This window comes from Eptesicus fuscus, chromosome 11, assembly GCF_027574615.1.
Source record: "Eptesicus fuscus isolate TK198812 chromosome 11, DD_ASM_mEF_20220401, whole genome shotgun sequence".
Classification (NCBI taxonomy): Eukaryota; Metazoa; Chordata; class Mammalia; order Chiroptera; family Vespertilionidae; genus Eptesicus; species Eptesicus fuscus.
The window spans coordinates 49,090,240-49,109,749 of NC_072483.1; the positions used below are offsets into that span (position 1 = coordinate 49,090,240).

General features: G+C 39.1%; 1 protein-coding gene across 6 annotated transcripts in view; it reads left to right on the forward strand.

Annotated features, from left to right (window-relative positions):
* The window catches only part of PDK1 (pyruvate dehydrogenase kinase 1), a 31,095-nt gene extending 14,984 nt beyond the window's left edge, over positions 1-16,111 (forward strand). For 5 of the 6 annotated variants that reach the window (XM_054723532.1, XM_054723533.1, XM_054723534.1 and 2 more), the window contains 3 exons: positions 7,744-7,854; positions 11,079-11,192; positions 13,221-16,111. In XM_054723532.1, the coding sequence (XP_054579507.1) occupies positions 7,744-7,854; positions 11,079-11,192; positions 13,221-13,361 (366 nt within the window). In that variant the 3' untranslated portion in view covers positions 13,362-16,111. Of the gene's footprint in view, positions 1-7,743; positions 7,855-9,065; positions 9,354-11,078; positions 11,193-13,220 lie in introns of those variants that run through there. The other variant, XR_008557549.1, reaches the window with a different exon arrangement.
* The last annotated feature ends 3,399 nt before the right edge of the window (positions 16,112-19,510 follow it).

Sequence of the window (19,510 nt, forward strand, 5' to 3'; positions counted from 1 at the left end):
AACAACTTGCAGAAAGATTAAACGTTGCTCAGCAAACAATTTCCGATCGTTTACAAGCAATGGGAAAGATATTAAAGGAAGGAAAATGGGTGCCACATCAACTGAACGAAAGACAAATGGAAAACTGAAAAGTCATCAGTAAAATGTTGCTTCAATGGCATGAAAGAAAGTCTTTTTTGCATCGAACTGTGACTGGCAATGAAAAGTAGATTTATTTTGAGAATCCCAAATGCACAAAATCATGGGTTGATCCAGGTCAACCATCAACATCCACTGCAAGGCCAAATCCTTTGGAAAGAAGACCATGCTCTGCATTTGGTGGGATCAAGAAGGTGTGGTGTATTATGAGCTTCTAAAACCAGGTAAAACCGTTAATACTGATCACTACCAACAACAAATAATCAATTTGAACCACACTTTGATCGTAAAACGACCAGAATGTGCCAGAAGACACGGCCAACTAATTTTGTTTCATGACAACGCACCATCACACACTTCAAAACCAGTTAAAGACCCGTTAAAAGATCTTGCCTGGGAGGTATTAACCCACCCACTGTATTCACCAGACCTTGCTCCTTCAGATTACCACTTGTTCCGATTGCTGGCACACGCACTTTCTGAGCAGCACTTCAAAACATACGAAGTAGTGGAAAATTGGGTCTCTGAATGGTTTGCCTCAAAACAAGAAAAGTTCTATTGGGACGGTATCCACAAATTACCCAAAAGATGGGGGAAATGTGTAGCTAGCAATGGACATCACTTTGAATAATGCACTTTTGATGTTTCTCTTGAAATTATCCTGTTTTCTTTGATTACAAAATATGCATTATTAACCGGTACACCTGGTATGTGAGAACTAGTGGCTCTGTGCATGGAATTTGTGAACGGTAGGGTCCCTAGGTCTGGCTGGCGATCAGGGCTGATAGGGGCCTTCTGGCTGCTGACCGGGGCCTTCCTTCCCCAGCTGCCAGCTGCTGGCCGGGGCCTTTTTTCGCTCCATGCCACCCCTTGATGGTCAGCGCACGTCATAAAGAGGGATCAGTCTCCCAGTCGAACTCCTATGGGGACACTTTGCATATTAGCCTTTTATAGTATATAGATAGATGTCTTAATTTTTTCTTCATTTTTGAAGGATAATTTTGCTCGGTATAGACTTCTTAGTTAGTCTTTTGCTTTCAGCACTATGAATATGTTAACCCTACTTAACCTTAGGTCCTGCTTATACAGAAACTCACGGTCAGTCAGAGGTGAAAGCTTAGGGATCTGTTCAGGTTTTTCCTGAGCATGAGCATAGCCCTAGACATTAACATGACCTTCTGGATTCTCAGGACATCTCTGAGCTTTTTAAACCCCTTTATATATCTCATTCCCTAGCTTTTCTTATTAAGCTTTTTGGTTAGCCTATTGTTTGCCTTAACTGTTGTATATTGCCTCAGGTGGCCCTAAATTTTATTATCTCTAATTGTGTTTTTTTTTTCCCTCTCACTTTTTAATTTCTTTGTTTTTTAAATGAAATCTTCATTGTTCAAAGTATTACATTATGTCCCCCTCTTCCCCCCATTGACCCCTGCTAATCCATCCTCCTCCCCCCTTCCCCTGTCCCTCACTCCAGACCTTCACCACCCTGTTGTGTGTGTGTGTCCATGGGTTATGCATATATGCATACAAGTTCTTTGGTTGATCTCTTCCCACCCACCTACCCACCTCCTCCTTCCCTCTGAGATTCTACAGTCTGTTCCATGCTTTTATGTCTCTTTAAAAATTTTTTATTTAGTAATTTTTAGAGAGAGAGAAAGGGAGAGAGATATTTGTTGTTCCACCCATTGATTCAGTTATTGGTTGATGCCTGTATGTGCCCTGACCTGCATTCTTTGGTGTCTCGGGAGGATGCTCTAATCAACTGAGCTACCTGGCCAGGGCACCTCTGATTGTTTTTGAGGAATGTTTCTGATAATGGGAAGCAGGTTCATGCAATATGTTTTTGCATTGGGAGCTCAGAATCGGGTCAGAAAAATGCAGTGGCTGCTAGGCTGCTGCTTGCATTCTGATTGCATGTTATTGTTGGGGGTGGGAATAAGGCAGCTAAAACACCACGAGTCTCACTGTTGTTTTTCTTGACTGCATGCTCCCAAGATTGCCACAAGACTTTGGTTAATTTCCAGAGCTGAACAAAGTTGATTCTGACCATTTTTGCCTTTTTCCTGGTGCTCTGATGGAGGAGAGAATTTTTGGAGCTCCTTTCTCCACTATTTTTGCTGACATCGTTCTTGCTGTTCCTATTGAGAATACGTATGCTTATTCCAATTCCCATTCTTTTGTGTGTGACCAATCTGATTTGTGAGATTTTGTTTAATTGAAGCTTTTAAGATCTTTTTCCAGCTCTATTCTGAAGTTTTATAATAATGTGACTTAGTGTGGGCCTTTCCATTGGGCTGGACCTTCGTCCTTTCTTCCAGTGGTCACATGTGGAGGATGTTGGGTTTTGTGATATGATCCTCTCTTTTTTCATATCTTTTTTCTTCCGTTTTTTTTTTTTAATCTGTTTAACTTTTTATTCTACTCTGTGAGATTTCCTTGACTTTAAATTACTAGCCCTTCTGTTGACCTTTTAGTTTTACTCTCTTATGAGAATCATTGACCAGCTGCCTCCTGCATGCTCCCCCACCGGGGATCGAGCCTGCAACCTGGGCATGTACCCTGACCGGGAATCGAACTGTGACCTCCTGGTTCATGGGTCGACACTCAACTACTGAGCCACGCCACTGGGCTCAACTTCTTTTTTATTATTCTTTTTATAGTATTCCGTTTTAGTTTTATCTTCTTTAATAACTGAGGATATTAATGATAGCTGTTTTTTAAAAAATTAAGTTGTCTCTGCTGTCTGCACTGTTACCTCTGAATTTCTTTCTTTTTTTAAATCTCTCTTGGCTATTCATTTAAAGGAGTGAGGCACAAATAAATATATGGCTGTACGATCTGTTTGCTGAAAAAGTAATGTGAATGCGTCGTGTTTTTTCCAGCCCAGGTGCTAATGTGTGTCTGTTTTTTGGTTAGTTATGTGTCAGCTACTTGCCCACTAGGTCTTACTTGATTCAAAATAAGTCCCATCTGGGCTTCAGTTATGCTACAGCGTGATCCTTCTTGTAGCTTCCTCTGCTGCTGTTTCTTGTTGCTTTAGCACCCTGGTCTGCCGACGCTTTCCGTTACCGTGGTTATCTCACCACATGGTCACAAACTCGTTCTGTGTTGGTGGACGGACAGACTTCGCTTAGGGAATCTGTTTGGTGTCAAGAAAGGTTCATAGTGACCTAGCATTTCCACCTCTAGGTCTGTATATACTCTGAAGGCTTAAATACAGATATTCAAGCAAAAACGTATACATGGATGTTCACAGCAGTATTATTCACAATAGCCAAAATATGGAAAGAGCTCAAATGTCCATCAACTGATAAATGGATCAACAAAATGTGATACATGTCCATATAATAGAATACATTGATGTTTCTATCTCTCCCTTCCTCTCTGAAGTCAATTAAAAAAGCTATAAAAAATGTTCATAAAGGTCTTGAACAGACTTATAAAAGCCCTACCTATATATTGATCTCTGCCTCCTTACATCTAAAGTCACATGACTGTATCTACTCTTGTTACTTATCTCTTTATGTGTTAAATGCTTGCTTTAATTTTCTTCACTAGAGATTTTACCCCCATTACTTATGCTAGACTTTCAGGATCAAGGTCTGTTCCCCCCTTCCCTCCTCCGACCATTTTTTAAGTTTGTTCAAATTGTTGACATTTTTCACCTTTTATTCCTCTGCTGAAAATCCTGTGAAGGAATTATTTTCTTCTGTCTCAGAACTCTAGCTGCTCTTTCAGATTTTATGTTTGGTTTATGTTCAGTAAATAATGTAAGTGTTAAAGCCACATGTATTTAAAGTAAAAATGTAAATATCTTGGTTCATTCACTGTTGCTGATTTTATAAATTTGACATTAAAAAAAGATGTTGAGTAAGAGACTTCAGGAGCTCTGGGTGAGAGTTTAGAGTTAATACATTTCCTGCCTTCAGAGCTGTCATCAGGTTAGCCATGGTTCATTTCCCTTGAACCTGAAATTCACATGAACTGACCCAGGGAGCCCAGGGTTATGGGGAACAGGAAGTTAGGAATGGCAGCTCTTGGTTCGATGACATTGAGAAGTGGTAATTTCATGCACTGAAGAGAAAACTTTAAAAATAATTGGCAAACTTCTCCTCCTCAGCCTTCCTGTTGACATTACTCCCCACCATGCATCTCTTTCATAATCTCTTGCCTTTCTCTTGGCATAGGCTTGTGTTCCCATGATTCTAGATTTTTTTCTTCAAATTATCTTAATCAGAGATTTTTTTGTTTAATTTTAAAATCTCTTTCTCAGTATATTTGTCATCAGAGTGCCATTCTTCTTGTCTTAAATGTATACAGACCAAACATCTGTCTCTGTCTCTCTCCCATTATTTCCTCCCTCCCTTTTCCCAAAGAACTCAGTCCGTCTGGTATACTTTTATCTCTTACAATTCTCTTGGGAACTCTTATGACCACTTAAAAAATCTACTGGTTCCAGTTTGTTTCTTGACAGCAGAGCAAAGGAGGTCACCTTTATTTACTGGTGTCAGTTTTTAACAGTATTCCTGTGGCTTCATTTACCCGCTTCACCTGTAATAAGAAGGTGCCTCTCAGAGTCACCTGTCCTTTCTGCTCTGTGCTCTGCTTTCCTCATGCTCGCCTGTGGCTGGAAGTCACTTCTTGTTGTATACTTGCTGGATGCCAGAAGGTTAAGAAAAACCAGTTCATTGAATCTGCCTTTTGATCTTAATATCTATTCTAATATGTTGTTTACTTAGTTAATATTTATAGAACAATCACACTTCTTACCAACAAGTGTGCAACAGAGCATTAAATTAAAGGATGAATAATTAACAAATTGATGGATCTCAGAAAATACTCAGAGCTCTTTATTCATCTTACTAAAATAAATCTCTTCACAGGGTTTGAATTCATGGCCAGGAACAATTTCAAGCTTAAGTTCTTAATAAAGTCCTTGTATATTTTTATACTGCAGTGATCTAATTGTAGACATATCAGAGGCAGCTCTTCAAATGGTATTTCAAAGTGAACTTTTATTTTAAAAACTAAAATAGCTATATGATTTTTATTGTGAAAGAAATATACATCAGGTCCTCGAATGACATCATTTATTTAACATTGTTTAGTCATAACATTGATGAAAATAGGAACTTACCTCTTGTTTATATTAACTAGCCTATCATTTCATCACAGTTTCAAGAAACTATTGATGTTAAGTGAGGACTTACTGTGTAAACATGCTGTAAAAAATTTTAAAGAGTATTCGAAAACTGGGAATACAGACTGGTGCAGCCACTATGGAAAACAGTATGGAGTTTCCTTAAAAAATTAAAAATGGAACTGCCATTTGACCCACTGATCCTACTTCTAGGAATATATCCTAAGAATCCCAAAACACCTATCAGAAAGAATATATGCACCCTTATGTTCATAGCAGTGCTATTTATAATAGCTAAAAATCTGGAAACAGCCCAAGTGTCCATCAGTAGATGAGTGGATGAAAAAGATGTGGTATGACGCAATGGAATACGATGCAGCTGTAAAAAAGAAGGCTCTCTTGCCCTTTGAGACAGCATGGAGGGACCTGGAGATGCTAAGCAAAATAAGCCAGTCAGAGAAAAACAAGTATCACAGTGATCTCACTGATATGTGGAATATAATGAACAAAATAAACTGACAAAATAGATCAGAGACAATGAAGCATGTAATACACTGATGAATTTCAGAGGGAAGGGGGTGGGAAGAGATTAACCAAAGAACTTATATACATATACGCATAACCCATGGGCAGATAATAGTTTGGTGAAGGCCTGGGGCGGAGGCAGGAGCAGGGTGAAGGGGGTTAATGGGAAAAAGGGGACATCTGTAATATTTTCAACAATAGAGATAAATAAATAAAAAGACTATACAAAAACTTAACTAGAAGCCATCTAGCTTATTGACTTTTTGTAGCACTCAGAACTATTTTTATGTCTATTCATATCTATGTACCTATGTTAAAAGCAGATTTGTTATGACAACTATTTTAATATTATAGATAGTGGACTCAATTTAGATTTTGTAACAAAGGAAAATGGCTGTATTAGATTAGAATGGAAGGTGTACAAAAGCTAGGAAAATAAGTCCATGATAACTGTGAAGGAATACAAAATGAAGACCATCTGTGAATACATTATTAAATCCAGTCTACCATATGATTTGAGTTGAAAAATGACATAAGCACAATATAAAAACCTATCCTACCTAGTAATAGACAAATATGCAAATTGACCGTACCTTCGCTCTGCCCATGATTGGCCAGGAGGCGCGGGGGGGCGGGACTTGGGGTGGCCGGGGTAGCTGATTGGGCCGGCGGGATGCTGAGCTGCGTCGCCAGCAGTGGCACGAGCTCAGCGTCTGCGCCATGGCTGTGCTGCGGCACAGAAGGGGCCTCTGGGGCAGCGAGCTGACGTCCCACCACGCGGACCATCAAAAGCGGGGGAGCTGAGTGCCTGTCCGCTCAGGAAGCAGGCCTTTCAGAAGCCTCGTGCACCAGCGATCGAAAGGAAAGCATGGGAGCTGGGTGCCTGTCCACTCAGGCAGCAGGCCTTTCAGAAGCCTCCGGCGCCTGGTGCACCAGCGGACAGGCACCCAGCTCCCCGTGATCGAAAGGGAAAGCGTGTAGGGGACCCTACACGTGCATGATTCAATCATGCACTGGGCCTCTAGTGTACCTTATAAACTCCCTAGAATTGTCTGGAGTCTATTCTATGAAATGCCTGGTACATGAGATTCTACAACACAATTAAGTGGCTCTGCTTTTTCTGTCCTGAAAATGAAAATTATACTGTTGTTTCCCATAATAGAAGTAATTGTGAAAAATATTCAGAAACTAAAAACCCAAAAGAAGAAAATCACTCATAATTTCATAGACAAAAATATATCATTACAAAAATATATATCATTACACTTTTTATAATTTAATTTTTATAAAATTAGAATATTATAAATGCTTCTTCATAGCTTTGTGCTATTTAACAAGATTTTGTGAACATCTCTCATGCTAATACATTCAATTCCATACAATATTTAATGGCTAAATAGTATCTAAATTCTATTTTAGAGTGTATATTAGTTTACTCAAATAGTCTTCTAGTTAGGTTGTAATCCAGTTTTAGCTGTTCTCTATAGTGCTGTAATGGATAGTCTCACACATTCTTTGCATACTTTTCTGCTTATTTTTTTGATAAACATTGTTGGGTCAGAGAGGGTTTATGCATTTTTCACCTGGTTTTCAAACTGGCCACCAAAAAAGAATAATACATTTATTTTTACATCCAAGATAGGCTTAGTTTATGCCGCATTCGGTGCTATACTGCAGTGTTAGTGCAATTTCAGTAATACACAAAGTCACCCCCCGAACTTGTATTATGATGGAGTTTATTTTGTATTAAAATTCTACATGTTACATGAGTTGTGTTAAGTCCAGCAGTGAAGGAATTGTTTACATTTGCAACTTGGATTGCATGATACTCGTTGTGAAAAGCCGGACTCTGCAGAGAGCAGTTAAAACTGTGACACTGTGTGTCCTTATTTTGTTGTATAAGGGACTTGGTCATATTGCATGATCCTTTCTCATCTTAGATGAGTGACCGAGGAGGTGGTGTTCCTTTGAGGAAAATTGACAGGCTCTTCAACTACATGTACTCAACTGCACCCCGGCCGCGTGTCGAGACGTCCCGAGCGGCACCCCTGGTATGTGATCAAGAAATATGAAGTGCGTCTGTAATTGCCAAAGAAAACAAATTGGTTCCCAAATACATTAGTTAAGCCATTGTGTAGGGCACACCCCAAGGAAGAAGGGAAGCTATTAGGAAAAAAAACACTTCCCTCTAAATTTAAATAGCGTTAAGTTTTGGTTATTTTTTTCTTTTGACTGAAGAGCACAAGACAAAGAGTATTGTTTTGGAGGTCTCGTTGCCAAGCTTGATAGTGATATGTCAGTAGTTTTCCTGTGGTAAACTGCATTTGATACACTATTTCTAATGTGAAGACTAAATTAGCAGTTTTACTGGTATTTGGTCAACACTGATTTTATCTTCAATGTTGATTTCTCCCCCTCAAGTACTTATAATAGAACTCATATTCTAGATTCAGAAATAAGACTAGAGTTCTGATCAATTTAATCATCAACCTGGAAATGGCTCCAATAATCATTTTGCTGGTATTTTTTATTCATCTTAATAGTCATCTATTTTCAGGTTTAATTAAATTAGCTTTTGAATTGACTCTATCCTTGTTCTCCACCTGCCAGAAGAGCGCTTTGCCAAATCCCTAACCTTTAATTCTGGAAGAACTGTTGTTCTAGGCTTGGAATCTTCTGGCACAGGCACTGGAGTTGTCATGATGAAACGCAGTATATGATGGATCTGTTTTAGACTCTAGGAAATTACTATAAGGACTTTTTATAATAGTTTTACTTGTTATGCAGCACAAATTCTGTAGCTACAACTGTAAGATGGTTCATGTCTTACAAAGCTTGTACAATATTAATATAGTAACGAGCTTCTCAAATGGAGATACATGGTGTCTGGGGTAGGCATCCATGTGCCACGGGACAGATGAGGTCAAATAATAAACATGAGCATTTCTTAGAGTCTAATTTTACTCTAGAAGTAAGGGGAGAAAAGAGATAGATTGCTTTTGTAGCAAACAAATACTGTAGAATATTTTTGGAGAGCGGCATAGCATATTAGTCCAGATTGCAGATCCAAACTGTCTGGTTCCGTTCCTGACTTCACTACATTTTAGCTGTATAGCTTTGGGAAAATTATGGACCTTTTAATACCCTAGTTTCTTCAACTTTAAAAATCAAGTTATTGTAAGGGCTGACATTTGATATATGTAAAAATACCTTTGATAGTGCCTGGCATAAAGTCAATGCTATATGAGTGTTTGTTGTTTAGGATGCAGACTTTATGTGAATTTTTAAGAAAATAGAAGGCCTGACATGGCACAGGCTCCCCTGGGAGCTACACAGCAGGAAGCCTGGTTTCCAAGGGAAGACTGCTGTTAAGCTCTTTCCGAGCCTCCTTCCTGATGCCGTGACCACTTTGTACGTGGACCCCGTAAGCAGCACCGGGGCGGCTGGAGGAAGGCTGCCTGACAGCACAGGAGTGGTCATCTTGTCTGCCTGACTCCTGAGGGCTTCATCCCTGTGATTCCTTCTGGTGGACACCACCTCTCTTCACACTGTAAGCCCACTGAGAGGACCATCGCATTTCTCTCTTCCAGATCTCCTCGTCATCAGCTAGCTATCCAATTTCCTTCTGTCCAAGTCCCTGACCAGCCGGCCAGCCTATTTGCCGCCTGTGAATCCTTGTAGGTGCTGCACCTCAAGTTCTGCCCATGGCTAGGACTTGCTCCTGCCCTGGGAGAGGTGGTGGTGAAAGGGCAGTCCACTTCTGGCTGGTGCCCGCATCCAGTGTAGATCCAGCTGTGGGCCAGGCCCATGCTGGCTTTCTTGTCTGTGCTTTTCTCTAGGGGAAGCCCCACAAGTCCGTAGGTGTGGTTGAGGGAGAGGTCGGGTCATGGCATCCTGAGCCACCTGCTTGTGCAGTTTCCTTGGGGCCATTTCTGGAACTAATTAATGTATTAGTCAGGGTCCCAACAGAAAAGAGAGCTCATTCAAATTATGATAATTAAGGGAGGCTTATTTACAGAAAGGCAAATTACAGAGCTATGAGTACGGATAGTACAGGGATCCAGGGCCAGCAGCAGCAGAACTGTCACCACCCAGAATCAAAGGGAGACGGAGGAGAAGCCAGCAGACCCAGAAAAGGGGAAGGTTGCAGAGCAGCTGCTTAGTAACAAGAAGCCCCATCTGCCCAAAGGAAGCAACCTCGGGCAGAAGGAAGCAGGGGAGTGAATACCCTGACTTGACTCCCTCTGCACTCCTACTGGGCTCCCCCTTGGCTGGACCCACTGGAGGCAGAGGGAAGGGAATCCATTGTCATCACCATTCAGGTCAGCCTCCCAGGGCAAGGAGACGTGTGGAGAACAGATAGTTGATTTGGAGGGGTGAAGAGACACTCCAGTTAGTAAAATCAAGTAATAGTGGTGGAGATAGATGAAGCTGGAGCCTGGGTTTGTGAATAGCACTCTGATTGCTGAATCCACATAAGCTCTCAACTGAAATGTTATATGGAATGCCATTGAACATCTCATTTGGTGATAAAAACCATTTGTACATTTATCTAAAGGTTTTGCTTGTATTAAAGAATTGGTAAGATTTATCCAGGTAAAGAAGGCCATTCGACAGTGGGAATAGGATGAACAAAGACACGAAAATAAAAAATAGCATATGTTTGAAGAACTTGAGAGCAGGAGATTTAGTTCAGCTGGACTGGAAAGTGGGAGGCAGAGACCTGATCTTATCGGGTCTTGAAAGCTCTTTGTAGAAGCTTGGGTTTTTATTTCAAGCCAGTGGGTGGGGGAGGGGGCTGTGCTTTGAAGATTTGTAAGCAGGGAAGTGACCTGTAAGTGAGAATTAAGAAAGATCCCTCCAGATTCAGAACACAGGCTGGAAGTTCATGGTATGAAGTCACAAGATATATCTGTTCGGCCGCACAAGGCTTTTTCTACTCCTGCTGAAAGAGAGAACATGTCTTATATGATATTGCCCAAAGCAGTATTGGGATGCTCTAGAGCAGGCCAACGAAGAAAAGCAACATGCTTTTTCAGATCCCCTCCCCCCCAAGTCATTTTATAGTAGAAAGAAGAATGAAGACTTCCAGTGACGGGAGGGGAGTAACCTAATGCAGTACTCAGCTGGGCTCCAGCCTGATCTTTAGAAATACTTAGGTATTAGCGTTTCTGATAGCCTGGGATACTCAGTAGCATTTGCTTTCATTAGATAAGTATTTCAGTGTGTGGGTTTCTGAATAGAATTTCAGAATTTCCTTTTCTTCACACAACAGGCTGGTTTTGGCTATGGATTGCCCATCTCCCGTCTTTATGCTCAGTACTTCCAAGGAGACCTGAAGCTGTATTCCCTCGAGGGCTATGGGACTGACGCTGTGATCTTCATTAAGGTAGTAATGGTAGCTTTCTTGAGTGAATGAGACTTCTTTTGATAAGAGGAAAAGATGCCAATATTTAACAATAATGTAATGAAATTTTCCTCTAATTCATGCTATTTAAATAGACATATATAGTTTTTAACATAGGACCTCATCTTTTTTGACAAATGATCTCCTTGACTCTAGGAAAAGAAATGCTTATATGTATGTAATGATCAGGACTATGGTTGTTAATTAAAAAAAAAAGTTAGGTTAAAGTGGGGAATCATAAAAAGTTTTATGTCTTATAAATTTAATTTTAACAAAAAACTCATGAATGGGCATTGATCCACCAATCTTTTGATTTATTGCCCAGGCCTTTCTTTGGGTCTGCAGTTTCAGTATCTTCCTTGCGGAAGGGGTACAATGCATTTTTTTGAGGTTTATTATAACAAAGAAACAACCAAGTGCATAATCCTTTTCTATTTGTATGCAGTCCTTTAAAAATGTCTTCTGACTCTGATTTGACAGCAATTTTTATGTGACTTTTCTTCATGAGTTTTTTGAAAATATTCATCTTAATTTTCAAAGAAGCCTTCCCCTCTTTTCAACACTTTAAGTAATATCTGATTAGATTATGTATTTACAATGACAGATAAAATTGCATAAACAGATTTGGGAACAAGCACAGGTGACTCTTGGTAAGCCGATAGCTCACTAGGTGGGAGCAGAGGCACTGAGCCTATTGGCCTTGGATGTTCTATGTGTTTATGCAGAGATCAGTATATTTTACCGGGTGGAGAACACTAGCCCCATCAATCCACTGAATTGGTTAAAAATGTTGGTACCTATTTAGTGGCTCTAGTTTCTTATTCTGGCCACTAGATGGCACCTATTTTACAGGAAATGCTGAAGACTATATTGGAAAAATACATTTATCTGAAAAGGTTAAATTCTTTCAAGATAATAATTCTTTCTCTTTTCCTTTTTTAAACCGTCTCAATTGTAAGGAACTTAAAAAGGGCAACATGAAGGCAATATTTTTATCATTAAATGTAACATCTTTGATCCAGTCTATAAGATCAAGTGGTGCTAGCATTTCTGGCACATTCAAAGAGAATATATAGGTGTAAGGTTTATAGTTCCATTTTGGAAAAAATAGATGACAGGAAGTCTTATAGAATCATTAAAATCATCAATGTTAAATACCTTCCTTTGCATTATTAGAATGGAATTTTAGTTCAATATTTTTTACATCTTGGGGAATGCCTATGTAAAATTAACTGTGAAATTCTATTGAAGAAGATAATGAGGAACATAGTTTATTTCAAGTTCCAGTGATTTACATGAAGATAAAAAGAATAGTGAATTAATGGCAATGATATGTTAGAAACATGAAATTATGCATGATGCAGAAACACATGTGCTGTAACTGAAATTGGTGGCTCTAATGGCAGGAGGAAAAGACAGAGGGTCAAACCCAGGGACAAGTATGGTTCATGCAAAAGCCAAGAGGCCTTAGACCTAGTTTTATATTTATTGATAATAATATTATGTTGAATTTTTAAAAGTACAGTGACTATACTGAAAAAATGTATTTATTCTAATAAATAATTAAAATAGAGTTCATTAAGTGATTGTACCATTGTATATTAAGGTACATATGTCAATTTTTGTGCTTTTATACTTACATGACTTTTAAATGAACCAACTTCTGTTCTGGGTCATGTCTTATAAGAGGCATCTATTACACTTGTGTAAAATTTCAATCCAGTGGCATCCAGGCTGGCTGGACAATTACCCCAAGCAACAAATTCAGTCCACGTGCACACCAGGCAGTGCCATAGACTCAGTCAATTATACGTTTCAAGTCTGTTCACTGCTTAAAAACCTGTATGTATATGTACACTGCTTAAAAACGTGTGGGGACATTGTTCTGATTAATAAAATACATAGCCAATATAGTATTGTTTAACTTGTAGTAATCTTTTTGCCACTGTATGTTTTCTTAAATACTGGATTCTAAAAACATGCCAGACTTAGGTCCTGCTTTTCTTTCAGGCTCTGTCTACAGAATCCATAGAAAGACTCCCAGTGTATAACAAAGCTGCCTGGAAGCATTACAAAACCATCCACGAAGCTGACGACTGGTGTGTCCCCAGCAGAGAACCGAAAGACATGACAACGTTCCGCAGTGCCTAGACGTACTTGGGCCCCTAGGAAATCCAAATGTGGCTCCTGTGTTAAGTTTGGAGGGATGGTGTTTAGAACTACATTATACCAAATACTTCATGTCCTTTTCACAACTATTTGGATAGAATAAACGAAAACTGAATTCCATTTATGCCTATTAAACCTCCTCAAGGATAAAACTGTACCTATTTGACACTTATATTTTCACAGTTAGTTGAACATATTTTTAAATAACCATAATTTTGGTCAGCTTTCCCCTCTATGGTAGACTTCTTTGGGTTTCTACAGGAAGCTGAGTGGTTTTGTAAAATACTTTTCATTTTTCATTTGTGTCTGCTGGAAACATTTTCTTAATAATACTGATTAGCTAGTTAGCCATTTTCGTGTTACTGGCAGGAGTTTTGCCATCCTTTACTTAGTGGCGACTGTAGTAAGATGGTCTTCATATTTACCGTGAAGTGCTACCTACAAGTAAAGCAGAAACAGTTATCCTGTTAGTATAGATCCACACACCTTAAAGCTTCAATGCGTTATCTTAGCTCTGAAGTTATTTTAAAATTTTATTGCAAAAGATTATAATGACTAGTTCCCTATGGATCTGAGCCTAGATTGAGGGCAGTCTACTTTGAATGTGCTTGTGACTAGCACCAGGAGCAAATTTTATACTGAAAACAAACTAGCAGCTGCTAACATTCTAGAGAAGAAATTGTGGGCAAAACAGTGAGTCCCAAAACCTGAACTATCGATTGTCGTGATGACTTGGTGGAGCTTTTGAGAAAGAGCTTTTCTGGTTCCCACTCCAGACATACTGAATTAGACTCTCCTAAAATGCTGCCTCCGTGAGTCTGATGCATCACCTGCTTAGGGAACCATTCTTCTAAAGTGAGTGATGATGATACCACATTTACTAAAGGAACAGAGATCTTAGGTTTTGGTTTTCACCACTGCACAGGTCAGACTTCTAGACTCTAGGAGAGAAACTGAATCTCGAGCCTAGTGCACTTGGAAGCATAATTTGAAGCAGGAGAAAACATGACTACCGGAGAATAGTAGGTAACGGAAGGATCAGAACCATAAATGCGCAAAGAACATGTACTTTATAAGAAATATCTAGACTTTGTTATCAGGAAAAAGCCAGTTGGGGCTTATGACAGCAATCCTTTGCATTTGCATAGTAATTTATAGTCTACAGATACTTGGGGATATTATGGTAACTCTATTGGGCTTTAAAAGAGAGGGACACAGAGCAGGTGGTGTCACCCTTGTGTTGGGACTCAGAGTGTGGCCCAAGTTGCCCAGAATCGGAGCCGGGGCCCAGGCTATGTCTGCAGGCCACCAGTCAGCTGCCAGGTCTGGGAGACCAGGAAGTTAGGAACCGGTTTAGTGATACCTCATCTTCTTTTAAGGTGACAAGGAAATACATTGAAAATGAATGTTAAAGTAAGATTAAAAATGTTTATAAGAACACCTTTACTACTTAATTGGGGAAACTTTATCTGGAAAATACACTGAGTTGAAGCACTTCATTCTCAAAAGCATTTTACAAGTTTAACAATTCTATATAAGTTTGTAAATTGGGAGGGATGCTGAAGGGCAGTTAGTCTAGACCCCTGATTTGAGAGAGGATGATTCTTGGAGGTGTTTTTTGCAGGGGGCTAATTCACTAATCTGAGCAAATGTTGGAAAAAAGATCTCTTGCCTAACCTATGGTTCCTTTATTATGGATTTTGTGAAAAACAACAGGATATGCTAATAGATGATTTTATTAGTTCAATGTGCCTGGGAGGCAGCGGTGGCTGTGGTGTCCCTGCTCTGGGGGGGGAGGAGGGGAATGGGGAGGTGACAGTAGCAGGAGGCGCCTCCTGGAGACCTTTTTGGCCTCCTCCCCTCAGACCCGGGATCCCTCTGCTCTCTGGCTGCTCCCCGCCCACAGCTGCATAGACGCCTCTGCCAGTCTTGTTTGGGGGAGCGAAAAAGTTCAGGAGCCCCACCTACCAACCCACCATCACCCCCAAGGCCCCAGAAAAAAAATGACACGTTTCTTGTAATGACAAAATATTTTAGAATTTTTTAATCAAAATTTCTACTTTCTTTCCTAAATGAGACATTTTTACAACTGACATAAACTTGATGTTTTTACTTATGACTCGTCTTCTCACCCACCCCAATTGAAACCCATATGTAAAGTTTTACCTCTTTATTTAATAGCTAAGAAATCGTGTTTGAAAGGAAAAGTGAAATCTTAAGCTTCTTTAAAAGTATAATAGCTCTTTGTTATTGTGGTAATTGACAGAAAATTACATATAAAATATTTGGAGGAAAGATTTTTGCTAGTTGGTTTTAAATCATTAAGAACTGAAATGTTTTTTAGATTTTTTTACACTCCTTTGCCCATTAACATTTAATGTGATGCTATGTAGATATGAAAATATACTGAAGGATAAGAATTGATACTAAGTGATTTTTATAACATGGGCATTTAATGAATGTGCCAACATTTTTTAGGAAGAACTGCAAAAATATTCTGCCCTATACTCAAAATACTGGCTGGCTTTAGATATACTCAATAGCAATCACTTGCTTGTACTGTGAAGATGTTGAAGTGGAAGTCTACCAGGTTATTTTATAAAATGTTTTGTGAATGGCAATAAACGGAAAACATGGAACAATTCTTATTTTGAAAATTAAATTGGGACAATTTGGGTTTTGAAAATATAATCATGTCTTTCAAATAAAAGTTTTACGTCATCAAGGGTCAACATTCTGTAACATTCAAAAAGTTATAGCTAGGTGGCTTGCACTAAATCTCACTATCTTCAGTTAGAGGAAGTGTTTGGAACTTAGCTTTCCAATGTATATTATTCTAATGGAGAAAGACAGAGGAAAGTTTGTATGATTTGAGTTTTACTAGATTTTCATTATCCAAACATCCCCTGATGACTTACTTCATGAATGAATATGTTGTGTGATTTTTGAAAGGTTGTATTTAAGTGCTCTTTGAGTAACTTTTCACTATATAAGTAGAGGCCTGGTTCACGAATTCATGCACGGGTGGGGTCTCTGGGCCTGGATGGTGATCGAGGCCTATTAGGGGGCCTGGCCAGCCAGGGTGAGGGACCATGGGAGGTTGGCCAGCCGTTGCGGGGAGGCGCCGCGGGAGGTTGGCCAACCAGTCCTCCCTATCGGGGCCGATTGGGGGGCTGGCCAGGGGGAGGGGCTGCAGGAGGTTGGCTGTGGGAGTGCACTAACCACCAGGGGGCAGCTCCTGCATTGAGCATATGCCCCCTGGTGGTCAGTGCACATCGTAGTGACTGGTTGACCAGTCATTCTGGTTGTTCCAGCCTAACAGTTGCTTAGGCTTTTATATATATAAGTTTTGAAAAGGTCTTAATTTAACAAGCATTACCCCTCTGCTTGTATCAGTTGAAAGTCAGATCTAAACTCCTCTAGTAAAAAATAGGTTCCTATCCTGTTTCTGGATGTGATAGGACTACAATACCCCTTCATTGTTAAAGGCAACAAGTTCCGTAACAGAACATCACAGATAAAGAACTGGGGACACACACTCTTAGTGGTATGGTCCCTCCATGGCCTGTGAAGAGCTAATCAGAGAGGAAGTCAGAAATCAGTCACCCAATTTCAGTTTATGTCTTCAATTGCTGTGACATGAAAGTGCCATTTTAACAGATGAATAATCAGGATTGAGATAGCTCATTTGCAAACATGGCTTTTGCTGGAGGAACTTTTTATCATATGTGATATGATTAACTTCTGGCCACAATAATTAGCTTTCTTACAGTGTGGCCGAATGCGCTTGAAAAAATACTATAATATGGTGCGTCAACAAAGAATACCCCACTGGTTTGCTTATTTCTGGCATTTTTAAACTATTGCACTTTTTGTTCCATTTACATAGTTGGAAAAAATTATACATTATATTGCCCCCATTTTTTTCTAGAGTCTTCCCATTTCTTTAGTCAACACTAACCGCTTTAACTGCAAAAGACAAGATTGGCAGTTTTTGCTACAAAACTTCAGTCTTTTTTTCTTGTCTTAGAAAAGCTGTTGTTTATGTTGAAGAATGAGACAGCTATATTTTACTCGGTTAAATTAGAGACTTTTGAGCAAAAATATACAATTTTTATTCCAGTAGATAAACCAGAGAAACTTCCATTTGAGTGTTGTCTTCATTCAGGAGCTTACTTTCTGAAAGTTTGGGAGTGTAATTCCTATAGTTGTCACATCATCTATTGCGAGAAATTTGGTAGTTTTTATTTGAAATGTTGACAAGTTTTTAAAAAGGTGAAAAATTCCTTCAGGGAACATTTATGAAGCCAGGGCATTTTAAAATTTAACTCAAATATAAAAAGCCACAGTATGTTTGCAATGGTCTTATAGTTAGATGTCTTCCATTACGGTATTCAAACACTGGGACTAAAAAGACAGAAAGATAAACAGCATATTCAGATGGCTTTTCTAGATCATAGGATTAAATTTCTCTTTCCCCATATCATTTCAGAGTCACTCAATTGATTGGATTCCATTTTTAGAAAGTTTGGAAGCTCCTTAGATAATTGACATTTTCATAAGCCACATTAAGTGGTATCATTTTGAATTTCTATAATGAAAAACACATGTCAGTCCCAAATCATGGAAGGTTATTGTGACTTAATTATAATAGGCAAAACTAATTTTTGTTTTTGCTTCAGACTTACGTTTTCTAAAGGAATAGAGTTAATAGTGGGTGTTTTTTAGGTAGCACACTGCATGCACTGTTAATTTCCACTCGGCAGATAGCAGCACTTGATTTCAATTCAAAGAGGAAGTGCCGGGTGCTCTGTGTAATGCTATGACAAGTTCACCCAGAGCTCCCAGAAAATGATTCTCAAGTGAAAACTGAGCACAGTCAAATGGAAGATTCTCCAGTTGTCCTTAGAAGGGGGAGCATTGTGGTACTATGGACAAGAACCTCTAACAAGATAAAAGACAGCTTTTACTACCCGTCAGTGCAAACAACTGGCCTTTTTCCCTCTTGAGTATCCTATTACACACAGTCTGAAATTTTACTTGCTATAAAGGAAATAAGATTTTATGTTTTTCTCTAACTTTTCTCAGAAGCATTATAAATGAAGTGAATTTGATGTAGTGCAGTTTGCAGTGTTATTGCTGCAGACACTAAGCTAGCTACCCACTATACCCTATAAAATAAAGACCACAAAAAAATACATTCTTCCAAACAACCCAAAGACATAAAATGAAACACTCCTGGATACTAGGTATGTAAAATGGGTATATGCGTTTCCTTAAATGCTCATCATCAGAAGGCATGATTTATTCTGCTGTTTCTATTTGCAATATTGTTCCAAAAGTTAACTTGAATTACCCATCCCACACATGTACTAGGCCCTGGGCTCAATCTGTAGTTTCCTGATGATGAGTATGAGTCACCATCTGCATTTGCTTTTAATTTGTAACTTTCCAGCTGAATTACCTCTTGTCCATCTGTATCTTTGTTGTGAATTCTGTAATACGTTATTTCAGGTTTATGTCTATTCAACAGTGGCTCTTGATGTCTTCTCTGAAATGGGTTACTGTGTCACTGATTGCTTGTCCCTCTTGTTCTGTAGTTATCACTTGACAGACAGATTGGTGTCCAGTGTGCTTGGGCATTTCAGCCCCTAATGCCCCCAGAACCCTGAGCACAGTCACACAACACCTGGGAGGTCCCGGCACCAGCCACCTGTTCTCCTCGTCACAACCAGGTTTTTGTAACTTGTCTACCCTTTTGTTCTGCAGCCCTGGATGGAACTGAGAAATTGTTTTCTTGCAATTATTAATATTTGGATTACTTTATAATTGCCTCTTTGCTCTTTTAGTTTTTTACCATTTGTATAATCAATTCCCTCCTCCGAATCTCCTATTCAAAATACTTAATTTGTGTCTTCCATATTATCCCTGACCAATTCAGTTATAAACATAAAAATACCAATTTGAAGTATTGTTTAAGTACTTTATTGAAGAAGGTTTTTACTTTCTAGACTCCATATATGATTTCAAGTAAAACACTTGTTATAATCTTGGGATTTTGGTAGCATAAAAATGGAATCATTTACCTTTAATCTGCAAATCTATCTATCTATCTATCTATCTATCTATCA